General features: G+C 45.5%; 1 protein-coding gene across 1 annotated transcript in view; it reads left to right on the plus strand.

The window, feature by feature from the left end:
- The window catches only part of polb (polymerase (DNA directed), beta), a 114,515-nt gene that overhangs the window by 26,623 nt on the left and 61,749 nt on the right, over positions 1-26,143 (plus strand). The window contains exons 8-11 of the mRNA XM_038785218.1: positions 215-269; positions 2,919-2,991; positions 6,495-6,565; positions 16,543-16,629. Of these exons, the coding sequence (XP_038641146.1) occupies positions 215-269; positions 2,919-2,991; positions 6,495-6,565; positions 16,543-16,629 (286 nt within the window). The remainder of the gene's footprint in view (positions 1-214; positions 270-2,918; positions 2,992-6,494; positions 6,566-16,542; positions 16,630-26,143) is intronic.

Below are 26,143 nucleotides of genomic sequence, written 5' to 3' on the forward strand. Positions count from 1 at the left end.
CTTGTTGCCAATCAGAGTCCGTGTACACTTATGGTGTTGTGAAACTGTCTTCACTTTCAATAAAATTAAGCTGAGTCTGAAACAAAGCAATGTGGAGGAGGGAGCTTTCTGCTAAGCAATGAACCCACAGATTCTTGCAGCGATGAGAGCTCACACTGAATTTCTGTCAAATGACTCATTCATTCATTCACAATGGTTTCACTGGTCTCCGCAGGTATTTTGACGATTTTGAAAAGCGAATTCCTCGATGTGAAATGGTGACAATGCAGGTAAGACAGAGGGAGCTGAGCTTGCCAATAACTGGGTAGAGTCTGATATTTATACAGTTTACACAACTGGGGTGCGGGGGGGAGGTGCGGTGGCTAGCACTGCTGCCTCATGGCGCCGAGGTCCCAGGTTCGATCCCGGCCCCAGGTGACTGTCTGTGTGGAGTTTGTACATTCTCCCCGTGTCTGCGTGGGTCTCATCCCCACAACCCAAAGATGTGCAGGGTAGGTGGATTCTTTCCGAATCCATCCTGTGTAATCCTATTAGAATTTTGTACGTTTCTATGCAATCCCCTCTCACTCTCCCAAACTCCAATGAACAGTCCCGCCATCTCTGGAATCAACCTGGTAAACCTTCGCTGCCCTCCCTCCATCGCAAGAACATCCTTCCTCAGATAAGGACCCTAAAACTGCTCACAATGCTCCAGGTGTGGCCTCACCAACGTCCTATACAGCTGCATGGATAGCACTTGTCTATTTGTAAACAGACATTCTAGTTGCTTCATGCTGGACACAACATGCACAGTTGTGAGATGCTAGTGCTTCCTTTCCTGCTGCCAGTCCTTCAGGCTTTCACAAAGCTGCTGTCAAAAATTAACATTTACAGAGTCATAAAATCATCAAATAGTACAATGTAGAAAGATAGCATTCACCAGACTTGTTGCTGGGATGGCGGGACTGTCCCATGGAGAGAGACTGGGGAAACTGGGCCTGTATTCTCGAAAGTTTCAAAGACTGAGAGGTGATCTCATTGAAACCTTACAAAATACTGAACAGGAGAGACCGGGTCGACGCGGATAAGTTGCTTCCCGTCATTGGGGAGTCTAGAACCAGGGGACACAATTTCAGAAGAAGAGAGAAGCCACTCAGGACAAAGATGCGGAGCATTTTGTTTTACTCCGAGGGGTTGTGAGCGTTTGGAATTCCCTATCCCAGAGGATGTGGAAGCTCAGTCATTGAGCCTGCTTGATGTGGTCGTTGTCAAATATCTAAATGCCAGTGACAGAAAGGGATATGGGGTTCATGTGGTAAAAAGGAATTGAAGTGAATGATCAGCCATGATCATATTGAATGCTGGAGCAGACTCGATGGGCTGAATGGCACCCTCTCGTTCCGATGTTCCACAACCTCATGCTGGCTGTTTTGCTTTTGAACATGAATTTGAGCAGCTTGGCAATTTAGTGAAATATGCATCAGTCTTCTGCAATAGGTAAGTTATGCAATAAACAATTAACCGTGGTAATTTACACTAAGCCCAGGCCACAAATTGATTTATTCTAAATAGTTGCACAACACAGCAGCTTGAGAAATGTCTTTGGTAATGAGCATACTGTAATGTGCGACCGTATTGCAGATTTTCCAGATTTAACAGTCATGTAGTTATTGTGATTGCCATAATTAGCTTAAATTGCATTTGATTTAAAAATATAAAATCATTAATGCAGGGCAGCATGGTGGCGCAGTGGTTAGCACTGCTGCCTCACGGCGCTGAGGACCCGGGTTCGAATCCCGGCCCTGGGTCACTGTCAGTGTGCAGTTTGCACGTTCTCCCCGTGTGTGCGTGGGTTTCACCCCCACAACCCAAAGATGTGCAGGTTAGGTGGATTGGCCATGCTAAATTGCCCCTTAATTGGAAAAAAAAATAATCGGGTACTCTAAATTTTAAGAAAATGAACACGTAGAATCATTAATGCATTGCAAAATAAAGAGTCTTTGCCGACTACTGCTTAAATCTGACGGTAAAACTGAGCTACTTTTAATCATCGCACATTTCTCTTAACGCCAGTGGAAGAGTTGTACATCACCCGAATGTTATATGCTCACCACACAGCTCAAGTTTGGAAGGGCACAATCCAGTTTGGAAGGGCACAATCCAGAAGACCATAAGACATAGGAGCAGAATTAGGCCATTCGGCCCATCGAGTGTGCTCCGCCATTCAATCATGGCTGATATGTTTCTCATCCCCAGTCTCCTGCCTTCTCCCCATAACCCCTGATCGATCAAAAACCTATCTATCTCTGTCTTAAAGACACTCAGTGATTTGGCCTCCATAGCCTTCTGCGGCAAAGAGTTCCACAGATTCACCACCCTCTGCCTGAAGAAATTCCTCCTCATCTCTGTTTTCCAGGATCATCCCTTCTGTCTGTGGTTGTGCCCTCTGCTTCCAGTTTTTCCTACTTGTGGAAACATCCTCTCCACGTCCACTCTATCCAGGCCTCACAGAATCTTGTAAGTTTAAATGAGATCCCCTCTCATCCTTCTAAACTCCCAACGAGTACAGACCCAGAGTCCTCAACCGTTCCTCACATGACAAGCTCTTCATTCCAGGGATCATTCTTGTGAACCTCCTCTGGACCCACTCCAAGGCCAACACATCCTTCCTCAGATACGGCGACCAGACCAAGTGCCTTTCGTACATTAACTGAATATATCATGCACATGTCATGTACTGCCTGTTCCACTTTACCGAAAGTTGTACTTGGCGTCCTCTCCCTACTTTACCTTACTTGTACTGGTGAGATTGGGAATTTACTGTTGGCAACTGTGCGAATTGCAGCATTGCATCCTAAGGTCCCAGCAGCACCTCTTGACTATGCACTCCACTTCCTCTTGCAAATGGTAACTATTTTCTGCCTGTCTTGACTCTTTAGACCATCGTTCTGGAGGCGGTACAGAAGCTGGATTCAAACTTCGTCGCCATCATCTGTGGCAGTTTCAGGCGAGGTTGGTACATGGTTTGATCACCTTTATTCATTTAACTGCAACTCTCTTGGACAGGCAACTGGAAGTGCCTCCTGGAATGGACTGTAAAATGAATGAAATGTAAGATAGGTTGAAATGTCAGGATTGTAAAATGAATTCCAGAACATAAATGGAATGGCTTCAAATATATGTTAAATGTTTGCCCACAGTAAATCATTTCATCCTCGAAAATAAGGACCAAAATGTTATTTCATTCCCTGATTACTTAAAAAAATTTTTTTTAGAGTATTCAATTCATTTTTTCCAATGAATGGGCAATTTAGCGTGGCCAATCTACCTACCCTACACATTTTTTTGGGTTGTGGGGGTGAAACCCATGCAGAAACGGGGAGAATGTGCAAACTCCACACTGACAGTGACCCAGAGCCGGGATCGAACCTGGGACCTCGGCGCCGTGAGGCAGCAGTGCTAACCACCGTGCCACCCTCCCCTTATTTATGAGGACTATTATGTATATTAATGAAACCTGGAAGAATTTTTAAAAACAAATAATAATTTGAGAGAGAAAGAAAAGTTGTGAATGGTAGAAATCTAAAATATAAAGACAAAATTCTGTAAATATATAGCTTGTCGGTTAGCATCTTAAAGAGAGTAATGTTTCTGATAAGCTTAGGATTCAGTTAAAAGCCAGCGAGTTTTACTTTTTACAGAGAATCAGCGACCATTGGAACAAGTTGCTGACATTTACAGTGAGCATTTATTTACTTAAGGTGTTCAAAGGTGTGTGTTGCTGGTATGGCCAGCATTTATTGCCCATTGCTACTTTGCCCTTGAGAAGGTGGTGGTCTTGGAGCCCTACTTAGCCTTGGAGAACTACCGCAGTGCATTTCATAGAATCATAGAATTTAGAGTGCAGAAGGAGGCCATTCGGCCCATCGAGTCTGCACCGGCTCTTGGAAAGACCACCCTACCTAAGCCCACACCTCCACCCTTTCCCCGTAACCCATCTAACCGAAGGGCAATTTAGCATGGCCAATCCACCTAACCTGCACATCTTTGGACTGTGGGAGGAAACCAGAGCACCCAGAGGAAACCCACGCAGACACAGGGAGAACATGCAGACTCCACACAGACAGTGACCCAAGCGGGAATCAAACCTGGGACCCTGGCGCTGTGAAGCCATAGTGCTTACCACTATGCTACCATGCTGCCCTATTTGTAGATCATGGAGAGACTGAATGGTTAAGGTGGGAGTGCCAGTCAAGTGGACTGTTTGTCCTGAACGATGTTGAATTTCTTCAGTGTTCAAACATGCACTCATCTAAGGAAGCAGCAGGTGCTCCACACTCCTATCTTTTGACTTGTAACTTAAGACAGGCTTTGTGGAGTTAGAGGGTGGTTTACCAGAATTCCCAGCCCCTGTCTTGCTCTTGTAGCCACAGTGTTTGTATGGCTGGTCCAGTTAAGTTTCTGGTCAGTGGTGATTCCCATGCGATTGATGGTGGGGTATTCCGCAACGGTAATGCCAATGAATGTCATGGGGAAGGGGTTAGACTCTTCCTCGTGGAGATGATCATTGCCTGGCCAGTGTGGCACAATGTTACTTGCTGCTTGTCAGCATAAACCTGTACGGTTATCTAGTTGAATACGGGAACGAATGGTTTCATTTTCTGAGGAATTGTGAATGGAACTAAAGACTACAGTTGTCAATGAACATTCCCTCTTCCGTCGGGAAGGTCTTTGATCAAGCAGTTGAAGATTGTTAGGCCTGCGACCTTGCTGAAGAACGTCTGCAATAGTGTCCTGGGGATGAGATACACAATCATCTTCCTCTGTGCTAGCTATGACTGGTCAGTGGAGAATTTTCCTCCTGACCCCAGTAACGTCCGTTTTAATTGGGCTTTTTGAGGCCATACTTCATCAAACGCTGCCTTTCCATCCAGTCATTTTCACCTTGTTTCTGGAATTAAACCTCTTCTCCATGTTTGGACCAAGGCTCCAATGAGGTCTGGAGCCAAACTGACCACCAATGAGCAGCTTATTAGTAAGTGACACTTGACAGCGTTGTTGATGACACCTTTCATCACTTTTGCTGACGAATGAGAGTTAGTTGCAGGTAGTAATTGACTGGATTGGATTTATCCTTTTTGTGGATGGGAGATTCTTGTGCAGTTTTCCACATTGGCAGATGGATATTGTACCAGTATTGTAGCTGGTACAATACATGAACAACTTAGCTAGAAACATGGTTAGTTCTATAGTTTCCCTAAAATTTAAAGTACCCAATTCCTTTTTTTTTCCAATTAAGGGGCAATTTAGCATGGCTAATTCACCTACCTTGTACATCTTTGAGTCGCGGGGATAAGACCCACGCAGACACGGGGAGAATGTGCAAAGTCCACACGGATAGTGACCTGGGGCCGGGATTGATCCCGGGACCTCAGCGCTGTGAGGCAGCAGTGCCAACCACTGTGCCATCGTGCTGCCCTGCATGGCTTGTTCTAGAGCGCACGTTTTCCACATTTCAGCCTTGGGATTGTTAGGGCCCAGAGGCTTTGTCACATCCAGTGCATTCTGCTGCTTCATATCAGTTGGCATGACTGAAATTGGCAGAAGACTGACATTTGTGATGGTGCTAACTTCGGCAGGAGGCCACGATGGTTCATCCATTCAACACTTCTAACTGAAGGTGGTTGCAAATATTGTCTTTTGCAATCATGTGCTGGGTTCTGCTATAATTGTTTTTTGTCCAAAGGTATTTTATTCCAAATGTAAACAATAACAACAAAACCACACTCCAACTAAACCGAGTTAACTTATTGTACCTATTTCCGCTTTTAATCCCCCTCCCTCACCCCTCCCCCGGGGGATGAACTCAAATATCATCATGAACGGCCTCCACCTTGCGGTAAATTTGATCTTTTCCAAGGAACGCCCAGTGGCGTATCCGACTCGGAATGATTCTTCGCCGGGCAATCAGAGAGGCGAAGGTCGCAACATCAGCCCCATTCCGCTCCAGCAGCTCCGGCACCTCCAAGACCCCAAAGATCGCCACCATGGGGTCCACCTTCACCTTGGCTCCTACTATCCTCGACCAGGTCCTAAACACCGCTTCCCAACTTCTCGCAACCTCAAAGCATGTGAAGATGATTCGCCAGGCCCCTCCCACATTTCTCACATCAATCCGTTACCCCAAGGAAGAACCCACTCATCCAAGCCCGAGTCATGTGTACCCTGTGTACCACTTTGCTATAATTGTGGTATAAACAAAAGCCAATATTGGAGCTGAAAAGGTAGGTGGCTGATTTTGATTCCTGGCCATTGACTGGGCGTGTGCAGCAAAGCAAAGCATTGCGAACAACATTTATGAATTATTATCTGCCAAATATTTGGGGTTGCGGAGGTGGAGCTAATGTGCACTGCGATGTTCACATTCACCGTGACCAGCTAGTCTTTACCTGTTTGCCCTTTCTGTGTTTCCGAGCCAGTTAAAAGCAGCATCTGCTTTTTCCCGTTGTCCCTAGGTGCCGAGTCCAGTGGGGACATGGATATGCTTTTGACTCATCCGGACTTCACTTCAGAGACATTAAAAAGGGTGAGTTCTGATTATATGAAACGCCCTTGCCCGAGGTTCTGTGTGTTAACAGATGTGCATGTAACTTTGAATTGGGCAGCTGGCTTTTCAACCTCGAGCCTCATTCGCTTTGTAACGGTGCAGCAATGTAAGGGATTTCCGTTGACGTCTTGTGAGAGCAAGTTGGACAAAAGGTAGCTCCTGCCAGAGTCCTGCTTTTTAAAATCCTTTTTGCCTGGTGTTTGGGGGATTTTGGTGGTCAGTCCCGGACAGCCCGAACTATGTAAAGAATTCCTGGTGAATTATGTCGGACGATGCAGCAATTTGACTTCTTTGATATCTTCCTCACACATGGAGCAATGTACATTCAGCGGTTGGTGTGAAACATTAACACCAGCATGGGCCAATTGGGCTGAATAGCCTCTGTTTTGTGCTGTACATTCAATGCAGTACTTCCTATTGTGCACCTTCTTTGTATAGTTCTTTACAGCTGAGAATTGAGTACACTTATCAGGTGAAATACTCACTTAGTGGAATCATAGAAACTTCTAGCACAGAAGGAGGCCGTCTGGCCCACGGCGCTTGTGTTTGCTCTTTGAAAAGCCGGCCCATGGAATCGCTACAGTGCCTATCAGATCTGCACCGACCCTCTGAAAGAGTACCCTACCTAGGCCCACTCCGCCGCCCCATAACCCTGTAACCCCCATCTAACTTTTGGACACAAAGGGGCAATTTATTGTGGCCAATCCATCTAACCTGCACATCTTTGGTCTGTGGGAGGCACCTGGAGGAAACCCACGCAGACACGGGGAGAACGTGCAAACTCTACACAGTCACCCAAGGTTGGAATTGAACCCAGGTCCCTGGCGCTGTGAGGCAGCAATGCTGTCCACTGTGCCACCGTTTCACCCCCAGTCATTCTTAACCCTATGCTCCTGCTTTTGACTTTAATCTCACATTGCACTTGCCAGAGTGGATACATTTTCTCTATCTACTGTATCAGATCATCATCTTGAAATCGGCGAATCGGTCGCTGTTTAACCATCTCTGTTCACCAACTGAGACTTAAACAGTGATAAGTAAAGTTCAAGCTTTTATATTCTATTCCCCTATTTATAAACCCAAGTATATATCAAGTATTCAGTAAAACTCCTTGGTGCACAGATCTCTTTTTAATTTGCTTACAAGACAATGATCCCTGATGGCAACAGTCATAAACCTCTAGTTCCACAAGTACAATCGGAGGAAGATAAGGAGCCAAGGCAGCCTGTTAGAGAGCCAACATTTTTCCACACAATGCAGCACCTAGTGGGTTGCGTTGCAAAATCAATGTGCCAAATGGCTATTTGTTCTCTATTTCTCCTGCCAAGTAAGACAAGTGGCGAGTGGGAGAAGCTCCGAGAAAGCTTGGAAAGATCAAAAGGGAAGAAGGGAGCGGGTGTGAGTGGAAAGTAAACTTTTACATTTGTCATTTATACATTTTTGCATTTGTGTTTACCTGGAGAGCGGAAAATTTAAATCATAGAATCATAGAATAGAATTTACAGTGCAGAAGGAGGCCAATCGGCCCGGAGTCTGCACCGGCCCTTACAAAGCACCCTACTGAAGCCCACGTATCTATAATACGTATCTGCCCTATCCCAGTAACCCCCACTTAACATTTTTTGGACCCTCCGGGCAATTTATCATGGCCAATCCACCTAACCCGCACATCTTTGGACTGTGGGAGGAAACTCGGAGCACCCAATAATAATAATAATGGCTTATTGTCACAAGTAGGCTTCAATGAAGGTACTGTGAAAAGCCCCTAGCCGCCATATTCTGGTGTCTGCATGGGGAGGCCGGTACTGGAAACCCGGAGGAAATCCACACAGACACTGGGAGAACGTGCACTCTGCACAGACAGTGACCCAGCCAGGAATCGAACCTGGGACCCTGGAGCTGTGAAGAAACTGTGCTAACCACTGTGTTACCGTGCTGCCCAGTCTTTTGTCTGGATATGTTTACCTGCCAGTTTACCATTTTATTTTAAATGAAAAGATCTCTATTAGGAAAGTTGGAGCATTATTTTAAGGGAGATTTTAGTTTTAGCAACTGAGGGCTCAGATGAACTGATTCAGCAAATTGTGCTGACCAGATTTTCATTAAACGGTCAAAGTCTTTTAGTTCAAGGTCGTTTTTCTTTTCAATTCAGGAACCAAGGTACAAGGGCAACATCCATGGTGCAGGACACCAGCAAGGTCAGAGGGTAGACCCGAAAAGGAGGTAAATCAAGAGTTAGTAATTTAGATGGCTCCCAACGAGGGTTTAAAAGCCTGAAGATTGTTTGAAGACAGGGAGACTGAGGGCGGTAAAAGAACTCCAGAGATTTATGGTCCCAGAAATGAACTACTTGCAATGGGACAGAATGCAACGATTCCACTTAAACACCGTGCAAATGTCGGGCGGTGGAAGAATATGTAGCACCGGCAGCTTTGGAGCTTCAGAAGAGCAAAATTGGAAGGTTGGGAAGTTATCGTAGAATAGAAGCATAGAATTTACAGTGCTAAGGAGGCCATTCGGCCCATCGAGTCTGCACCGGCCCATGGAAAGAGCACCCTACTTAAGCCCTCGCCTCCACCCTATCCCCTTAACCCCAACTAACCTTTCTTTTGGACACTAAGGGACAATTTAGCATGGCCAATCCACCTAACCTGCACATCTTTGGACTGTGGGAGGAAACCGGAACACCCGGAGGAAACCCACGCACACACTGGGGAGAACGTGCAGACTCCGCACAGACAGTGACCCAGGGAATCGAACCTGGGACCCTGGAGTTGTGAAGCAACTGTGCTAACCACTGTGCTACCATGCTGCCCTCTGGCTTTTTGGTGCTGGTTACAGCTGGATGCTTTGAGGTTGTCAGAGTTGGCGGTTTATTCCTCCGAACACTTGGCTTTCTCCCTTGCTCTGTGGGAAGAAAATCTCGGACCATTTGATATCCCAGATCCTGAAACTCTTCTTTCCCAGTGGTCACGGAGGGAGGAGGGGGGAGAGGGAGGAGGGAGGAGAGGGAGGAGTGTAGGAGGTTTCAGTTCTTTACTCTGTCTTATTTGATAGTAAAGCAGCAGCCATACATTAGTGACTGGAATGATGGTATGAGCAATCTGGTGGATAGAATAACATTATGAGGGCCGTGGATAGAGTGGATGGGTAGGCATTCTTTCCCAGGGTGGACGGGTCCGTCACCAGGGGAAAGAGGCTTAAGTGGGGCAAAGTTAAGAGGGGATATGCGAGCAGGTTTTTTACACAGAGGGTGGTGAGTGCCTGGAACGCGTTTCCAGGGGAGGTTGTGGAAGCAGATACATTAACGGCGTTCAAAAGGCATCTTGACAAACACATGGATAGGATGGGGATAGAGCGATACGGCACAAGGAAGGGCTGAGGGTTTTGGCAAAGGGTGGTATCATGTGGGCAGCACAGTAGCATTGTGGATAGCACCATCACTTCACAGCTCCAGGGTCCCAGGTTCGATTCCAGCTTGGGTCACTGTCTGTGCAGAGTCTGCACATCCTCCCCGTGTGTGCGTGGGTTTCCTCCGGGTGCTCCGGTTTCCTCCCACAGTCCAAAGATGTGCAGGTTAGGTGGATTGGCCATGATAAATTGCCCTTAGTGTCCAAAATTGCCCTTAGTGTTGGGTGGGGTTACTGGGTTAGGGGGTTAGGGTGGAGGTGTTAACCTGGGGTAGGGTGCTCTTTCCAGGAGCCGGTGCAGACTCGATGGGCCGAATGGCCTCCTGCACTGTAAATTCTATGTAAGCATGACCGGTACAGGCTTGGAGGGCCGAAGGGCCTGTTCCTGTGCTGTATTGTTGTTTGTTCTTTGATTTCACAGAGTGATTGCCCCAATTTGAGATGATAAGCTTCTCAAAGAGCAAATGGCTTTTGAATTGCTGACTTGAAGTCAGGGTGAATGTTAAACATTGGCGTGTACTTTAACCGAAATGAGCATTTCTCAGGAAAAATTCTACTTAGCAATTGAGTTTTGCAAGTTTTGAATGAAAACAGCATTATTTTATATACCTGCCATTCTCTGTGAGGCTGAAATCTACTGTCAGACTGTAAGTCCAACTCTTCTATCTTGAAAATAGCGCTGTTATAGATCTGTATTGAGCTTTCCATTTGAAATAAATTGCAATGTGTACAGACATGAAAGTTGTGGCTCAGCCTTTTAGCCTTTTTTAAATCTGTAGTTCAAACAACCTTCAGGGCAACTGTAAAGAATCTAAATGATGTTGGATTGGGTATGGCGTACATAATTCTGTACTACATTGAGCAGAATATAATCACAAAATTGTTCCCGACGATACCCTATTGGTAGCTGAATGGCAGTAAGTCGCCATTTCGCAGAATCTCCCAAACCCCTGTCCTCGATCATTTCGATAAACAAGGGCAGCAGGTGCTTGGGACCACCACCTCCAAGTCGCACTTGTACCATTCTGACTTGTATTACCCTTACTTGATCATTGTTGGTTGCATACCTCGAGACTCCCTGCCTAAAAGCACGGAGTCACCACCACCCTCTTGAGGGTACGGGGCTGGGCAATAGATGCTGGCTTTGCCAGTGACAGCCGCGTCCATGAATGAATAACGCAAGAAAGTATGGCAAATTCTTGATGGTCGACTTCACCATTGGGGGTGACGCCGTGGGTGCAACATTTCCAGCCTCCTTTGGCCTTGTCCGTAGTGGCAAATGTGGGAACCTAAGTTGAGCATTTTTAAGATCCTGCACAAATCCAAGTGGTATTGAAGTCTGAGCCTTGCATGTTTTTTCATGTGTGGAATGATCTGCCTAGACTACACAGGACAATATTTTTCACTCTACCTCGGTACATGTGACAAATCTGATGGGAGCGTCGGTTTGTCTTCACATGAAATTTCTTGTTTGATTGGCTGACGACCCTTCATGGTTGCTATTGTCAGAGACTTCTGGTTTAGGGTACTTCTGGTTTGGGCTGTGCACCTTCTAACCTCTGTGTTTCTGACATGTTTTTTCCATCGGAGACTTCATATTGACCAGAGGGCCTATTGGTCACAGACATCGATCGAGATTGGTCATGAACTGTGCCAGGCCTGGATGTAACCTGAGCTTGGTTACTGGCTGGATTCTTGACTTTTACCTGTTCTCATCAAGAGATCGCTAAGCACCTCTGGCAATCTCTCTTCCATGATGCATCTTCCCTTGGGCTGTTTATCAGACTCTCACAGAAAAAAATGTATGGCTAAGGCTCTACACCATTAATGCAGAAGTAAATTGTTAAGCAATTGGAAATGAGGAATGCCTTTGTAAAATTGCATCAAACGCACAATCTGGAAGGATTAAATCACCTTCCTCGCTATTAATAAACTTGCGACGAGATGCATGCCTTGTGCACCCCGTTCCCTGGCTTCAGCCCGCAATCTTGCATTTTTGACAGATTTAGGTGTTACCTTGGCGAAACAGCAGAGGGTGCTGTCTGCCCTCCTTGGGACACAGACTGAGGAAAAAGCTGGGTTCACTGCAGAGGAGTGACAGGGTTGAATCCCGTGACTTGTTTGCACAAAATCTTAATTTGTACTTGACGTTTTCAAATTTGCAGAAAAGGGATGTTGCAACAGTCTGCTTTTGTTGTGGAATAATTAAACCAAGGCTCGATACTTTCCTCCAGGAAATAAATCCTGCAAGCAGTGCCCCTTCAGGATTAGTTTTATACACCTCTTCAGTTGGACTGGGAAAAGGGAGCAGGTTCTTCATTTACTTCATGTCTTAAACATGGGGGGGCATCCAAAATAAGCTAACATTGCGAGCTGCGGAAACAGTTCAAACTTCATTCAAGAATAACCTGAATCCAGGTAGTATTTTGAAAGCTTATTTAACCTAAAGAACCCTCAAAGCTGTGCTTAAATTTGGTGTAATGATACTACCTCTTCCTGTGAACAGCTCATCCCGAAGATGGCCAGAGGTTTAAGAGGGGATTCACAAACAATGCAACAAATCTTTGGGCTGAATTTGGAAATGGGCTGTGTTACCCACAGTTTAAACCATTGACTGCTTTCTGAAACAACAATACGCACTGTATTGTATCATTAGGAACATTATTTTAGCTGAATTTATTGGAGACAGGGCAGGTAAAGAGCCAAAACTTACAAACAGACCAATCCACATAACCTTTTCCTTACTATGGCTGTGAATTATTACCGTTGTTTTATTCGGAGAATCCCGACCGTGCAGAAGGAGGCCATTCGAGCCATCGTGTCTGCACTGACCCTTCAAATGATGACTCTATCCACCCAAACCGGCGCCGGCCCCGATTCCAACGTCTAAACCGATTCTTTGCCCGATCTCTGATTACGATTTCGCGGCGGGCAACGGAGAATCCCACCCAAGATCTGTGACAGGAGGAAAGAGTTAGACAAGTAAAGAAGCAGTGGATCTAGAGAAGGTGGAATATCTGAATAGAAGAATCATTGCCAGCTGCTGCTGTCCATAAAATTGGGAACGAGTGTTTCTGATCTGAAATTGTACGCTGTGCCGAGTCTGGAAGGCTGTAAAGTCCCTTATTGAGAGCTTCGGGGGCGTGAGGCAAATTCCAGATAAATCAGACCAGGAGTAACGCAGAGAATTAAAATGGCCAGTGACCGGGAGCAGTCAAGCTTGTCGACTGAGTGGAGTTGTTTACCCATTCTGTGTACTAGGGAGACCACATCATGAACAGCGAATATCGTATACAGAATCGCACAAAGTATAAGTAAATCACTGTTTTGACTGGAAGGAGTGTTTGGGGTCTTGAGTGGTGGGAAGGGAGCAGGTGAAAGGGCAGTTGTTCCATCTCCTGAGCTTGGATAGGAAGGAGAAGGACAGCTGTGGTGATGGAGAAGTGGTGATGGAAAAGTGGAGGGAATGATCTCTTTGGGATGTTGAAAGTGGAGGGGAGGGAAGATCTGTTTAGTGGTGGAATCATGTTGGAAGAGGCTGAAATGGCGGAGGATGGTTAGTTGAATGTGGGGGTTGGCAGGATGGATGCTGAGGACGAGGGGAACCCCACGCGGTTGTGGAAAGGAGAGGAAGTGATGAGGGCAGAATTGTGGGAAACGGGATGAGTGAGGTCCTGTCCACCTCGGTTCAGGAAAATGGAAGGACCGGTGTGGACGATGACATAATCCAAACAATGGAGAAGCCGGGAGAATAGAATCCCAAACAAAGGGATTATAATTATAGGAGCAGTTCAATTGTTGTAGAACGTTCATGGTGAAAGGAGATGGTTCGGTCAGCAAACTGGACACTGTTAAAGCAGCGAATGTTGTCGGAGGATTTGTAAATGCATATCGGAAAAGACTGGACTTGGGATGGTAAAATCGAGTTGAGATAAGAAGATGCAGATTTCCTGGCAAGAACAGACTGAAATGGTGGGTCTAATGGGATTCCTGTTTGCAGATCCTGGAAAAGAGTTTGAAGAGGCTGTGTAGGGTTGTGAATCTGGAGCCATTGCCATTTTGGTAATGGGACACATTGCAATATGGCAATGGGACAAGGGAGAAAGACCTCACAAATATTGAGGCAATATCACCAGCAGTAAAATGCCTGGGAGGATCATATGTGTTGTACTGTTTTGTTCTGGAATTAGAGATGAAGTAGGCGATGGTCTGGGAAATGATGACTAGATATTTACTGGTGGGATGATGGGCGAGAGAAACTAAGCGGTGCCAGTGGGTGCCGTTCAGCCTCTGAAAGCTACAGAGGTCTGTTCGCCAGAGAACAACAACGTGGAAGTTAATCACTCCGTGCGCACATCATTGCATGTTAACAAAGAATGTGTTTACTGCTGGAAGCTGCTGTGACAGCTAATATCAAACAGAAAGTGCAATAATAGTATCCCATCAACTTCACATTAAGCATGAGATCTTTTGGAATGATTTCAAGGCTGTAATTTTGTCTTCAGACATGGGTGGTGACAAACGGTTCACATTTTGCTTTGAAGTTTATGATATGTAAATCTCTGATGATTACCTGTAGTTGCTTCTGGGTATTCTTTATGCTCAATATCATTTTAAATGCTTCACCCCTATTTTTGTCCAAATGAATTTTGACTGAAGCATCGTGCGTGTGTGTGCAGCATTTTTGGGTGCGCAAAGCATCCAGGGTGCTTCACAGGTAATCAGTGAAACTGGACAGCAACCCAAAGGTGGACATATTGGGAGGTAGTGGGTTCCACGGTTCTGAATCACTAGCAAAGCATTGGTTAGAGTTGGGGCTGATGTGGTGAATTCTTATTCCAACAAAGTGAAAGATCAAGGGCAGGATTCACCGCCACGCCACGCCTCCGCCGGCAAAGGGATCCTCCATACCAGCAGCCGGCCAATGGGGTTTGCCGTTGTGGCTGTTCTGTGCCATCGGGAAACCCACAGGTGTGGATGTGCTACTGGCGAAGCGAAGGATCCCACTGACCGAGAATCCCGCTGACAGTGGTGAAAATAGTAAACCAGTTTATTTACAGCTCAAGAGATTAGACGAGGAAAAATTTCGAGAAGCACAGATTGTAGCCGTGTTTGTGAAAGAGAGGTTGAAGGATGGAACTGAGAGGGATTCCCGAAATGATGTGTGTCCTTTCTGGAGATCAGGAATTATTTTAAGAGCTTCCTTCCCTAGATATTCAAATCGTACTCAAATCGTAGATGCACTGAGGTTGACTCCTGAATTAAAAGTCATCAATCTTGAATAGTCATTGAATATTCATATTCGTTCTCCTTTGGCTAACATAAGATGAAATTTTGTTTCCGAATTCAAGGAAAGGTGGCAGTTTTTGTCAGAAACCCGTTAGAACTGCGCGACAAAATGTATTCTCTTGCTGCCTTGTCATGAGATCTCTTTTAAACTCTTCGAAAAGGAGAGAAGATGTTCACTGCAAATTTAGCAAAATCACAACGAGATTTGTAAAAGTGTTTTTGGTTGAATGATGTACTTCACAAGAATCTTGTATTCAGTCTGATTTTGACCTCTCCTTCACAAGCAAGGCCTCATTTTTATTTTCATTTCTTTGGTTGGGGACACTCGAGGTGCAGCAGTTATTTCAAAAGTTCCGTTCAGAAAACCTTGATATTTCTAATGTAATTGCTTTGCAACTCCCTTTGTCCCCCTGCAGATTTACTTTGCAAAAATCCTTGAACCTTTCGTGTGCAGCTCACGGTATCCAGTGGAGCTTGCTGAATCAGCGCGATGTGTGTTGTCACTGGCATAGCAGTAGTGACATGATAAGGAAATGAAATTTCTCCCTGCAGTTCTCTGGAATTATAGCGAAAACTCAGCAAAATAATTGAAGGTTTTTACCTTCGCAAACATGGATTGTGTCTGCAGAGAGCATTTTGAGTTGTGTTACTCTAGAGAGAAGTACTAGTGATGGCAGCAATTTGCAGTAATGAGCATTGTGGCATAGGTGCACTGGCATAAGATACAGGAGCAGAATTAGGACATTTGGCCCATCGAGTCTGCTCCACTATTCAATACAATCATGGCTGATCTCACCCTGGCCTTAACTCTACCATCTACCCGTTCTCCATGGGCCTTCAACCCCTTCCCAATTAAAAATCTGTCTAACTCCTCAAATTTACTCACTATCCCAGCATCCACCGCACTCTGGGGTAGCGAATTCACAGCCCTTTGGGAGAAGTAGTTTCTCCTTAACTCCGTTTTAAATTTGCAAACTCTTATTCTAAGATTATGACCTCTTGTTCTCGATTGCCCCACAAGAGGAAGCATCGCTCCACGTCTACTTTATCCATACCTTTTATTATCTTATATACTTCAATTTGATCTCCCCTCATTCTTCTAAACTCCAGAGAGTATAGACCTAACCACGAGAACAGTACTAGATTAAGCGAAAATTTTCCTCCATGATAAAAATGCCTTGTGACTGCACAGATAAATAATATTTAATATGTAATGTATACACAACAGCTCTGATATTTTGATTTGGTTTATTCCAGCCAAAGCTTCTCAATCCTGTTGTGGAGTGCCTCGAACAAATAGGTTTTGTCACCAACACACTTTCCAAGGGAGAGTCCAAATTCATGGTAGGTGCCATTTGCCTATTTTATGTCGTCTCTATTTTAACTGTGAAGCGCCTGGATGGTTTGTTGACATTAAAGATGTTTCATGCACACCATAGGTTTCTACTTTAGTCAAAATACATTTGGTGAAAAAAAAATCGCTGTTAAAATAGTAGAGGAATGGATTTCAAATGGATGCTTTAAACATTCATGTGCCTATTGTCTCACAACATAAATCTGGAGCCATTGCTATTTTGGTCATGGGTAACATTGCAATTTAGCTACGTCAGTGGGACAAGACCTCCCAAATATCAAGAAAATGTCGCCAGCGGTAAAGTTATTCCAGGGTAAAATACCTGGTAGGATCATGTGTTCTGTACTCGAGGGTGGCACAGTGGTTAGCACTGTCGCTTCACAGCGTCTGGGTCCAGGATTCGATTCCAGGCTTGGGTCACTGCCTGTGCGGAGTCTGCACGTTCTCCCCTGTGTCTGCGTGGATTTCCTCCGGGTGCTCCGGTTTCCTCCCACAAGTCCCGAAAGACGTGCTGTTAGGTGAATTGGACATTCTGAATTCTCCCTCTGTGTACCCGAACAGGCGCCGGAGTGTGGGGACTAGGGGCTTTTCACAGTAACTTCATTGTACGGTAGCATAGTTGTTAGCACAAATGCTTCAGAGCTCCAGGGTCCCAGGTTCGAACCCCGGCTTGGGTCACTGTCTGTGTGGAGTCTGCACTTTCTCCCCGTGTGTGCGTGGGTTTCCTCCGGGTGCTCCGGTTTCCTCCCACAGTCCAAAGATGTGCAGGTTAGGTGAATTGGCCAGGCTAAATTGCCCTCAGGGTCCAAATTGCCCTTAGTTACTGGGTTATGGGGATAGGGTGGAGGTATGGGCTTGGGTAGGGTGCTCTTTCCAAGAGCCGGTGCAGACTCGATGGGCCGAATGGCCTTCTGCACTGTAAATTCTATGAAATCTATAAACCGATTTGTGACAATAATAAAGATTATTATTAAAAGGGTGTTCCTCGGCTCCGAGGTCCAAGGTTCGATCCCGGCCCTGGGTCACTGTCCGTGTAGAGTTTGCACATTCTCCCCATGTCTGCGACGCTAAATTGCACCTTAATTGAAAAAAAAATAATTGGGTACTCTTAAATTTATATATTTTTTAAAAGGAATTAGAAAATTCTGCAGTGAGAAATGACAGATCTTTGGGGGTGTGGGGGGGGGGGGGGGGGGGTTGTCTTATTTCCAAATTACAGTTTTATTTTATTTCTCCACTCAAATTTCTTCGTGCTTCTAAAGTTGCTGACCTTGCTGAAGTCCAGTTCCACCGCTGCCATTCGCCGTCCGATACCGTAGCTATTTTTCATGTTGGGGTGCAGACGTGTGGCTTTGTTATCTGACTGGAACACGTCACAACTGAGGTGATCCTCCTCTTGGCTCACAAACGGGAGAGGTACCTGGAGCGATCAGAAGCAAGTACCCTGACTGAGCCGTGAGAAAGGGACTGCAGTTGATCTTTGCTTCATCCCTACTTTTCTCAGTAGCAAAATCAAAAGAAAACACAATATTTTGTGTTTTCAGTGTTTTAATTTTAAATGCGAAGGTCTTGACTCCAATGCAGGATGCAGAGGAGGTGAATAGGAACAGGTTTTCCAGCTGGAGTATTTTTGGCACTGGTTGTTGGCATACCTGCCATTGCGATCCTGCAATCAAACCCAGGGACTGCTGAGATTAATTGTAGCATTCTGGAGGAACCAGCTACCTTTCTGGTCTGCACAGCTCAGTATTTTGCTGAATAAACTTGCTGAGTTATCGGGAAGGCCATCCAAATTTAAATTTGATCATTTAGGGGCAGCACGGTAGCACAGTGGTTAGCACAGGTGCTTCAGAGCTCCAGGGTCCCAGGTTTGATTCCCCGCTGGGTCACTGTCTGTGCAGAGTCTGCACGTTCTCCCTTTATCTGCGTGGGTTTCCTCCGGGTGCTCCGGTTTCCTCCCACAGTCCAAAGATGTGCAGGTTAGGTGGATTGGCCATTCTAAATTTTCATTAGTGTTCAAAATGGTTTGGTGAGGTTCCTGGGGTATCGGGATAAATGGGATAGGGCGGAGGCATGGGGCTTAAGTAGGGTGCTCTTTCCAAGGGCCGGTGCAGACTCGATGGGCTGAATGCCCTCCTTCTGCATTGTAAATTCTATGATTCTATGAACTGCCTCCTGAAGGAGCTGCGGAGATGGGAGACTTGCATCTGCGTCGGCCCGTCGTAGCTTTTCGTGGAGCAATGATGGTTTTCAGAAGCCAAAGGTGATTATTTTGCTAGTTATCCCACTATCTTTAACTTGTCTGACATCTAGTGCTGGATGGGCAGAAGCCTCCCCTAATTAAGTAATGGGAAAATCAAACCGTGGTGTTCAGTCCCCACCATAAACTTCACTCCCTACCCACCAGCCCCTTCCCCCTCTGTCAACTAACTGTCTGAGGGTGGACTAGGCTGCTGACATCCTTGGTTGTCACATTTGACTCCAGGATGAACATTCAGATAGTGAACCTGGGCTATCACTGAGATAGCCTATTTCCAATTCTGTAACATCACCCAACTCAGCACAGACTTGACGGCCAAAAGGCCTCCTCCTGGGTTCACAGAATTTACAGTGGAGAAGGAAGCCGTTTCGGCCCATCGATTCTGCACCAGCCCTTGGAAAGAGCACCCTACCCAAGCCCACACCTCCATCCTGTCCTCACACCCCCTCTAACACTATCCCCACCTAACCTTTTTGGTCACGAGGGGCAGTTAGCATCACCAATCCACCTACCCCGCACATCTTTGGACTGTGGGATGAAACCGGAGCACCCGGAGAAACCCACGCACATACTGGAAGAATGTGATGACTCCTCATAGACAGTGACCCAATCTGGGAATCGAACCTGGGACCCTGGAGCTGTGAAGCAACTGTGCTAACTACTGTGCTGCCGTGCTGTAACCATTCTGTGCCTCTGCCTCACCTTGTTTGCTGCTGACACTCATCCATGCTTGTTCCCTCTCGACTTGACTATTCTAATGCACTCCTGGCAAGTCTCCCACATTCTATCTTTTGTAAACTTGGGGTGATCCAAAGCGCTGCTGCCTGGGTCCTATCATGCACCAAATCCTGTTTACGTGCTGGCCTTGCACTCGCTGACCTACGATGGCTCCCATTTAAGCAGGGTTTGATTATTAAAACTTTTGTCCTTGTTTTCAAACCGTACCATGACCTTACCCCTCTCGATCTCTCATCTTCTCCATCCCTCAACGTTTAAAAAAAAATATCTGCTGCCCTGTAATTCTGGCCTCTTCAGTATTTCTGAGTTTAATTGCTCTACCATTGGTGGCTGTTGATTCTGCTGCCTGCACCCTAAGCTCGTAAATTCCCATCCTAAACCTCACTGCGTCTCTCCTTCAAGACATGACATAAAACCCACTTCTGACCAAGCTTTCAATCTTCAGCGCTGTTGCCCTCTTATGTGACTTGGTGGTCAAATATTGTTCCTTGGGACATCTTTTTGAAAGGCACTATACAAATGCACGTTTTTGCTGGAGGGAAACATCAGACCGATGATGGACCTGATCTTCAAGAAGCATGGTAGCGGGAATTTACATAGGTACCATGTGGTGTTGCTAATTTAAACAAGGAGTTACATAGACATTTCTTGAAGAGAGCAAATATTTTAGGAAGTATACTTTCAACAAATTCCTCGTCTTGGAACCTTGCTTTAGTTGAAGTCACTTTTCGAAGCATGTCGCCAAACAATTGGCAAAGGATCTAGCCATTACCATTCTATCAAAGGAATGAATTTCAAAATGTGTGCCTGAAAATGAAGTTGCCTGATGCCTTAATCACGCTGTGGATATTAAAGCGGTTGGCTTCATTTCTCATACCTGACATTTAATGGAGCACAACTAGGAAGCATTTTATATTCTATTCCGTTCAGTGCCCAAATGAAAGGAAAAACCTTTGCCCAGTTGTTCGTACATTTTCAGAAATGCTCAACTATTGAGAGCAATAAAAAAGCAATCCCTGCAAGATAATGCGTACCTTGCCAAATCGCCACTTAAACCATTATAAATCTACCGTTGCAATGTACAATTTCATGGAGCAATGGAGGTATTCATAACATTTAAGTGGCTCTGGCCAGGTCTGCAGATTATGTGCAGGGGTTTTTGATTGTTCTTGCTCGGGTATGATTTGAAGGTAAGTGATCCTGCAAGTATGCTGGCAAATGGGTAACCTCCATTTGACAAAACATTTCACTTAATGGCAGTCATCATACAAATAGCTAATTTACGCAGGGCAGCTTCACTGTGTTTTGTCTGTGTCATCATCACACACCCGTTCTCAGAGCACCATGGCCTGAAATGTGTGCACATGACCTACTACCCATAAAGCTCCAATCTTGGGACTTCTTGGGGTTTCCTAAAGACCATAAATATGCATAAAGCCCATGGGCAGAGTTTGAATGCTCAATAATCAATCTGCAGCCCTGCTCAAAGAGTGCAAGAGGATGCACTTCAATTTTCAGTTTGATCTTTGAAATCAAGTCGGTAATGTTTAGCTTCAATTGCTTCCTTAACGTGGCACTTTCATTTTGTCTTTTCAATCGATGTCGCTCTTGCACCTGAGCTGAGAGAAGTCTTGAACTTTAATCATGTGTGTCCCCCCCCCCTTTTGAAGTATCTTCACAGTATGACTGAGTATCTGTAGGAGGGGCAGAACAGGGCTGTTTTACACATCAGATGTTAGTTCATTGATCTTCCTTTCAGATGATCATATCTACACCTGCTGGATCTGTTCCCCAGCGCCTGTAGTGGCTGAGTTAGTTTACTGTACTTCTCCTAAAGAGGTGTGAAGTACACTTTTTATAAACATCAGAATTAATTTGGGTGTTCAATTGCAAACACAATTACAGTGTCTTGTCGGCAAGGATCAAATTAACCTGTCAACTCACTCAGCTGAAGTTTTTACTGCTCAGTGTGAACGAGGGGAGGTTAGATGTTGACGGGTTCTTTTGATTTAAGAAAGTACTCCATTTTATAGTGAGGAAAGATGAATGCCACAAAGTGGGATTTGGTTACAGCTCCGAAGAAGGCCGTTTGGGGCTCTCTGCAGGAGTAATTCATAGAAACATAGAAAATAGGAGCAGGAGGAGGCCATTCAGCCCTTCGAGTTGCCCCACCATTCATTACATCATGGCTGATCATCCAACCTGTTCCCGCCGTCCCCCAGTATCCTATCATCCGCCCCAAGAACTATATCCACCTCCTTCTTGAAAGCACACAATGTTTTCCCCCAGCTACTTTCTGTGGTAGTGAATTCCACAGGCTCACCACTCTCTGGGTGAAGACCTCATCAGTCCTGAATGGTCTACCCCCGTATCCTCGAGCTGTTACCCCTGGTTATGGACTCCGCCACCATTGGGAACATCCTTTTAGTCCTGCTAGAATTTTTTAGGTCCATGAGCTCCTTCTTCATTCTTCTGAACTCCAGCCAATAATCCTAACCGACTCAATCTGTCCTCCTACGTCAGTTCTGCCATCCCAGGAATCAGTCTGGTAAACCTTCCCTGCATTCTCTATAGCAAAAATATCCTTCCAAAGATAAGGAGAGCAAAACTGCACTAAATATTCCAGAGGTGGTCTCACCAATGCACTGGATAATTCTGCAAGTCATCTTCCCCACTCCTGTACACTAATCTCTAACTATGAAGGTCACAATACCATTTGCCTTCTTTGTCACCTGCTGCGCTTGCATGCTTACCTTCAGCTCCAGGTCCCAGGTTCAATTCCCTGCTTGTTTAGTGAATTGGACACTCTAAATTCACCCTCAGTGTACCCAAACAGGTACTGGAATGTGGCGACTAGGGGATTTTCACAGTAACTTCATTGCAGTGTTAATGTAAACTGACTTGTGACAATAATATTATTATTATGACAACCAGATCTCAATGCACGTTCCCCCCTCTCAATTTAAAAAAATATATATTTTTATTGGCACTTTACAATTTTAACAGTGTCATGTGAGAGTACCTTTACAAAATGGGTGTTTATCAAATAGCTGTAGTGGATGTACCTTTAAGAAATGGGTGTTTATCAAATAGCTGCAGTGGATGTACCTTTAAGAAATTGGTGTTTATCAAATAGCTGCAGTGATGTCAGAGTGTGGGTGGAGCTGGGCTGTAGCTTTTACTTTAGTTTTTGAGCTGGCAGCTCTAGAGTGTATTTAGTTTTATTTTCAGAGTTGGAGCTGCATCCAGCCAAACAAGATGTAATTTTGGTCTCTCTCTGTATGAAAAGAATGTCTTCAGATCACTTGCTAATTTAAAAGTGATAACTGCTCTCAGTAGAGAATTTAAACCTGATGTCTGTGTTAAAGAGGGTATTTGTGTTATGCATGTTGATCGGAAAGATTAAGGGTTACTTGCAGAGTACTGTATTCTTTGGGGGAAATATTTGAGTTGATAGTTGCTAAGATGTTTACTGTGTGTCTATAAAATGTTAACTGGATTGATATAATAAACATTGTTTTGTTTTAAAAGTACTTTAGATCTCTGTTGCATCACACCTGTAGAGTGGGCCCTTGTGCTCCCCATAACCAAAATCTATTCAAAGTTATGGGTCAGGTGAACTGCATGATACACTTTGGGGTTCTCTAACCCCTGACCCGTAATAACAGTATAACAGCCCCCTCTCAATTTATAACCATTCAGATAATAATCTGCCTTTCTATTTTTGCTACCAAAGTAAAAATATTATGCTGCATCTGCCATGCACGTGCCCACTCACTCAGCCGGTCGGAATCCCACTGAAGCATCTCTGCATCCTCCTCACAGCTCACCCTCCCATACAGCTGTGTGTCATCTGCAATTCTCTACTGCCCCTCCCTGTCTTCACCTGTCGTTCTGCACATTCTTGTGATTCTTTTCTGCAGCCTTCATATCCTTGCTAATGTGTGGGATTTAAAAAAAGGGTCAATATGGAAGACAGATTTCACGTTCTGAAGTTGTGAATTTAATGTTGAGTCCAGAAGGCTGTAAAGTTCTGTTTGTTTTTAAATTTAGAGTACCCAATTCTTTTTCCCCAAATAAGCGGCAATTTAGCATGGCCGATCCACCTAGCCTGCAAATCTTTGGGTTGTGGGGATCAGACCCACGCAAACACTGGGAGAATGTGCAAACTCCACACGGACGGTGACCCGGGGTGGCTGTAAAGTTCTTAGTCAGAAGATGAGGTGCTGTTTGTCCAGTTTGTGTTTCACTGGAATATTGCAGTAGGCCAAGGACAGACATGTGGGTATGACAGAAAGATGGTGAGTTGAAATGGCAAGAGACAGGTAGGTCAGGGGCGTGGGTGGCACAGAGGTTAGCACTGCTGCCTTACGGCGCCGAGGATTCAGGTTTGATCCCAGCCCCGGCTCACTCTCCGTGTGGAGTTTCCACGTTCTCCACGTGCAGAGTAGGTCGATTGGCCACGCTAAATTGCTCCTTAATTGGGAAAATAAAAAAAACGGCCAGGGTCATGCTTGCAGACTAGATCAGAGAATTCCTACAGTGCAGACCGGCCCATTGAATCTGCACCGACCCTCTGAAGGAGCATCCCACCGAGGCCCACTCCCTGCCCCAATCCCGCAACCCCACCTAACATGCACATCCGCAGATGCTCAGGGGCAATTTAATGTGGCCAATACATCTAACCAGCACATCTTTGGACTGTAGGAGGAAACCAGAACACCCGGAGGAAACCAACGCAGACACGTGCAAACACCACACGGACAGACACCCGAAACCGGAATTGAACCCGGGTCCCTGACGCTGTGAGGCAGCAGTAATGACCGCTGTGCCATCGTGCTGCCCCTTACTGATTGACTGAGCTAAGGTGTTCCACAAAAAAGTGGTCAACCGGTCTGCGCTTTGCAGATTCAATGGGCCGAATGGTCTGCGCTTTGCCTCCCCAGTATAGAGAGACCGCATTGGGAGCAGTGAATACAGTGAAGGAGGTGGGTGTGAAATGCTGCTTCACCTGAAAGGAGTGTTTAGGGTCTTGGACCCTGAGGAGGTAAAATGGCAGGTGTTGTACCTTCTGCGATTGCGTGGAAAGGTGCTGTGAGAAGGGGATGAGGAGCTGGGGGGGTAATGGAGGGGTGTCACAGAGGGATCAGTCCCTGCGGAATTCTGACGTGGGGTGAGGAGTGAAGGGAAAGATGTCTTTAGTAGTGGCACCATGCTGAAGCTGGTGAAAATGTCAGACCCAAAAATAAGAGCAATAAACAGCCTTCCAAAATGACGTTTCCTCCTTTTTCCTGAACCTTGGGTTCTCCCCATTGTGGTTGACAGGACACCATCTTCTCAAACCCATCTCCCACACCTCTGTCCTCACTTTCTCTCTCTCTCTCTCTCTCTCTCTCTCTCTCCCCCTCTCTCTCTCTCTCTCTCTCTCTCCCCCCCAGCCTCTCCCAGAGGTATAGTAAAATTGCCACAGTCCCTGCTGACCATAATTTGCTTTCCTCTTTTGAGGGGGAGAGCTGAGTAATGGTGATTTAACCTGAGGATCACCACACCTCAGCCGAGGGGCGAGGCTGAGAAGGCCGGGCCTTCATGAATAACCTCAGCCGGTACGGGAATTGAACCCACGCTGCTGTCCTCACTCCGCATCATGAACCAAGTGAGATAAACCGACCTTCACTCCTTCTCCCCTTGTCTTCACTTTTCACCCCACCAGTCTCCATACTGAAAAGAGCAGTAATTTCATGGTTTTTGTTGTCAAAACATCAACCTCTTTATGATCGTCTACTGTGAATTTTAAAAAAATATTTCTGGTGTTTTTGCTTCATAAATATTTCCAGTTTGTTTTTGAAAGTTCTGCAAACTTCATTGAACAAGAGGGCATTCTTAAAATTGCTGTTGACTGGTGGGTGAGGAAGCCAAATTGACATCTAGGCATAATGGCAGATTGCTCTTGGTTTGAGGAACTTCTTGCTATTTAATTGTTTGACAAAAGATGTCCGTGAATCCAAAGTATGTTTCAAGCTCATTCTGTTGCCTTGTAACTGCTTTATGAAACCAGTACATAACGTAAGTGCCCAGATAAAACCAGAAAATACTGGCAATTCAACCAGCGTCTGTCGACAAATGACAGAGTAAGTTTGGAACTTGTACCAGAACTGGATATTGTAAGACTTTAACTTGTAGTGTCAGGTGGAAATTGACAGTTGTGGATCGGATTCCCACCATAAACTCAACCTCTTCTATTGAGCTCACCGGGTAGGTTTAGTAGGTGGGGATAGTGGATATATCATACAAGAGCAGGGATGTACTGCTGAGTCAGACCCCATTTGGAGTACTGCAAGCAATTTTGGGCCCCATACCTAAGCAAGGATGTGCTGGCTTTGGAAAGGATCCAGAGGAGGTTCACAAGAATGATCCCGGGAATGAAGAGCTTGTCGTATGAGGAACGGTTGAAGACTGGGTCTGTACTCGTTGGAGCTTAGAAGGATGAGGGGGGGATCTTATTGAAA

Source organism: Scyliorhinus canicula, chromosome 26 (assembly GCF_902713615.1).
Source record: "Scyliorhinus canicula chromosome 26, sScyCan1.1, whole genome shotgun sequence".
Classification (NCBI taxonomy): Eukaryota; Metazoa; Chordata; class Chondrichthyes; order Carcharhiniformes; family Scyliorhinidae; genus Scyliorhinus; species Scyliorhinus canicula.